At 51.7% G+C, this 3,964-nt stretch overlaps 1 protein-coding gene across 1 annotated transcript; it reads right to left on the bottom strand.

The window, feature by feature from the left end:
- Window positions 1–254: 254 nt before the first annotated feature.
- Window positions 255–1,547, bottom strand: LOC109749794 (uncharacterized). The gene has a single exon (XM_020308737.3). The coding sequence runs from the start codon at window positions 1,520–1,522 to the stop codon at window positions 515–517; it is 1,008 nt and encodes a 335-aa protein (XP_020164326.1). The 5' UTR covers window positions 1,523–1,547; the 3' UTR covers window positions 255–514.
- Between the last annotated feature and the right edge of the window lie 2,417 nt (window positions 1,548–3,964).

The following is a 3,964-nucleotide window of genomic DNA, read 5'->3' as shown; positions in this document are numbered from 1 at the left end:
GTCAATAAAAAAAATAGCGCGCTATAAAATATAGCGAGGCCCTTCTCCAAATGCTACACAAGTTATAGCACGCTAATAGCGTGCTATATTTCAAAATAGCGTTTGCAAAAAACTTACAAATATTTTCAGAAATAAAGTATTTCAGCAACTAAATTTTTCTCAGGACCAACACATACACAAGGGCCAAATCCAAGGCATAAAAAAGGAATGCCTGTTATCCTATGGTGGCACAAATAACAGAAACTTCAGTTCAGTACAATACAAAGTATAACACAAGCTACACTTTACAAAGAGAAGAAATCATCAAAATATACTGTACTCCTGCATGTTTTCCATCTGTGTACAATTACAAATTCAGAATAAACATGTGGCCTGACAACTCAGGTACACGCAAATATACACAATTACTTAGTAAAAACAGCCTCAGCGCACGACCAGATCCTGCCGCCCCCGCCACAGCCCAAGCTAGGAACTGTGTGCGTGCGTTGCGTTGTCCACGACCTGGGCTAGGGCGTTAGATGGATCGACTGGGCCTGTTGGGCCGATGCCTGATGGTCTGCTGTTCGCTGAGCCTGCTGTGTTTCGGTCGTTCCACGCTAAAAACCTCTCTGTAGGTGGCGTCGTTGCAGATCTCCGCGAAGGTGGCCTCGCACTCCAGCATCCACTCGGTGGAGTACGGCGGATAGTCGGCGAGCGTCCAGACGCTGATTTGTGCTGCCCCGTTGCTGTTGCGGTTGCGGTACATGTCGACGAACCGCAGCTTGCCGGCGCTGACGCCAACGCAGCGGTGCTTGTCGAGCAGCCCCCAGGCTACCCTGTACTTGAGCGCCGTGCCCTCCGGGAGCTTGACACGAGTGAGCACGGGGTCGTCGGCGAAGGGGTCGCAGGTGACGAGGCTCCAGGAGAGGTCGACCCACCAGAGCCTCCCGTAGCAGGAGACGACGCCGTCGTGGTTGTGCAGGCGGGCCAGAAGCGGGTAGGTGACGCTCTTGCTGACCCACTCCCCGACCTGCGACGAGAAGCGGAGGAGCACGGCCTTGTCGCTGCCGAAGACGGGCTGGAGCTCGGCGACCACGTAGCCCGCGTCGTCGGGGTAGGCGACGAGGCCGAGGTCGCCCTTGAAGGAGACGAGCTCGGGGGTGGGGAGGGGCAGGGCGGAGGCGGTGGCGGCGTGGAGCACAAAGTAGCTCACGACGAACGGGAGCCAGCCGAACTGCTGGTGGCCGGGCTTGTCGATGACGGTTGGGCCAGTGGCGTGGCCCTGGTCGGCGTGGAGGAGTAGGAGGCCCGCGGAGGAGTCGGCGGCGACGACGCAGGGGTAGCTGGCGCGGGTGGGGCGCGACGGGAAGATGCGCGGCGGGATGGTGAGGAGCGCCATGCGGGGGGGCGGCGGCAGCGCGAGGGAGAAGTCGGCGGCGCCCGGGCCCGACGAGAGGGCTGCGGCGGCGGCGGAGGCCGAGAGCACCCGCGGCACGCTGCCCAGGATGACCCACGGCGGCGTGGGCGACGCGGCCGACGCCATCTCGGCTAGGCTGGCTCGGTGCGGTCTGCAGTGGTTCGCGCGCGGCGTGCGTTGGTGGTGAGGTGTGGTGTGAAGTGGTGGGGTGGCGTGCCCCGGTTGGCAACGTGGGTAGGGTTTTACGGTGGCGTTGGGGCCAGGCGACGGCAGGCACGGCAGGCACGGCCGTGTGGAGTGAACCGGATCGTGCTCAACCGGTGACGGTGATACGGCCAAGCTAGCGGCACGTGTCGGCTTTGGAACGTGCAAAGTGCAGCTGGTGCCGATCGATCGACTGTTGGACTGCATTGAAAGTAGGGAGGCTTTTGGCCGGGTTCGTCAGCTAGCGCGCGACTGCAGCAAAGAAAGCAGTTGGACTGCAGAGACCAGACGCTGTTTGATTCGATCGCCAGCTCTTTTCCGTTGCAGTTCCTTCCGGTGATACGGAGCTGTGCCGTACTGTCATGGGCACGCACTACTTCGTAGCACACATAGAATACACGGTCAGGCAACTAGGCAAGCGTGTCGCCTGCAACGTCGCTACGTGCGCAGCTACCTTGGTCGAGGCGACCCACATTTACATGGCTGCCCAGTGCACCGAGTGACGACTCTGAAGGTCCTTAACTCTGTTTTTTTAGGGTACATGTCATTAACTTGTGCACGGGCCAAACCTAGTGCGCGATACTACAATAGCTAACTTCTTTTACCCCCTAAAAAACAGCTAACTATCTATGCGGAGTGTGTAAGTGCGTTGATGCGGCTAGCTACGACAACTGGGAAGGCCGACCTTGTACATTGCCGAACTTTAGCCTTGGTGTGGGCAAGTTGCCAATTGGTATCCCAACCATCGCATGAAGAATAGGGTCTTATGCGCGGTTCAAAATCTGAATTCTCACATGAAAAATGAATGAGCGCTCGTGTGTTTTTCTTTAGCGAATGAAGGCTCATATGTAATCAAAGGGTAAAATGCAGGGTCACGTATTCCAGATACAAAAAAAAAAAAAATGTCATGACGAGCTCGTGTGTTTTTCTTTAAACAAAATGTCGATGTTCACACCACATATGACAACCAGTGAGTTCCCACACCAAAAACAAGTTTACAATTTATATAAAGATACAAGTTTTGAAGTAGCCATGACGAACAGATGTATAACTCCTTTCTTCATAAAAGAGGCACTTTATTACTTAAAAGGTTTCAGCATTACACCCGGCCTCTGCATAAATAAGATGCACATAGCCAACAAAGTCCTCACGACAAGCCAAAATAAAAGAAGAAGGCGAAATACAAAGATGAATATCTGTATGACACCTAAACGGTAGGAGGCCCAATCCTAAGATCAAGCTGCCACCCATGTTGGGTAAAAGTATCCCTCGCCGCAGCCTCCAATTGTGTACACACCTCCGTAAACAGGTCTCGATTCTCCACTTGCTGTAGAAAGGACCATAAACGAAGCGTCCCGGTACATCTGTAGATAACCTGCATAAGGGAAGTACTTTTATCATTAAAAACCTTATCATTTCTACATAGCCAAAGCGACCAAATCACGGCAAGCTCTCCAACCCTGAGAAGAATTCCAAACTTGTGATCAATCCCATGTAACTAGTTGCCAAATATATTAGCAACACTACATGGAGGATACAAGCCAGAAGCTATCTGGATGACTGACCATATAGAACGAGCCAATTTACAATGAAAGAACAAATGTTTTATTGTCTCATCATGCGGACAAATAACACATTGCGTACTTCCATGCCAATTCCTCTTAATAAGGTTATCTTTAGTAAGAATGACTCCGCGACGAAGATACCATGCAAGAAATTTATTCTTAAGAGGTATCTTCATCTTCCAGATCTTCTTCTTATTATCAACTGGCACATCTGACTGGATCAGAGCTCTATACATAGACTCCACTGAGAACTGCCCATTCCTATGTAGGTTCCAACGAAAGATATCGGACCCTTGTGACAACTGTACCGTGGTTAACCGTTGGAGCAGTATGTTCCACGATTGGAGTCTAGGTCCAATTAAATCCCTTCTGAACGTCACATTTGGCGGAAATGATTCGAAAACCTTGGCAATAGTATCGCCCTTGTGACACACAATATTGTATAGAGCTGGATATTGTTCCCGAAGAGTAGCACTACCTAGCCACTAATCCTCCCAGAATCTAATTTCCGAGCCATCCTTAATTGAGAAGGAACCATAGCGGAAGAAATATTTCTTCGTTGCCATTAGTCCGGCCCAAAAATGAGAGTCCCCAGGCTTCCAGTATACTTGGGATACCGCCTTAGAACCCACATATTTCCTCCTTAGGAGGGTTTGCCATACCCCATCTTCCGTCAACAACTTAAACAACCATTTGCCGAGGAGGGCCCTGTTCTTAACCTCAAGGTCATGAATGCCCAACCCGCCTTGGTCCTTGGGACGGCAAACCACACTCCATTTAGCCAGCCGATATTTTTTTC

This window comes from Aegilops tauschii, chromosome 3, assembly GCF_002575655.3.
Source record: "Aegilops tauschii subsp. strangulata cultivar AL8/78 chromosome 3, Aet v6.0, whole genome shotgun sequence".
Lineage (NCBI taxonomy): Eukaryota > Viridiplantae > Streptophyta > Magnoliopsida > Poales > Poaceae > Aegilops > Aegilops tauschii.
The sequence above is the reverse complement of the archived record's forward strand: the minus strand, read 5'-3'. Positions and strand labels throughout refer to the sequence as shown.

Coding starts and splice junctions, on each gene's coding strand:
- LOC109749794 (XM_020308737.3), bottom strand. CDS start 1,522: ATGGCGTCGGCCGCGTCGCCCACGCCGCCGTGGGTCATCCTGGGCAGC.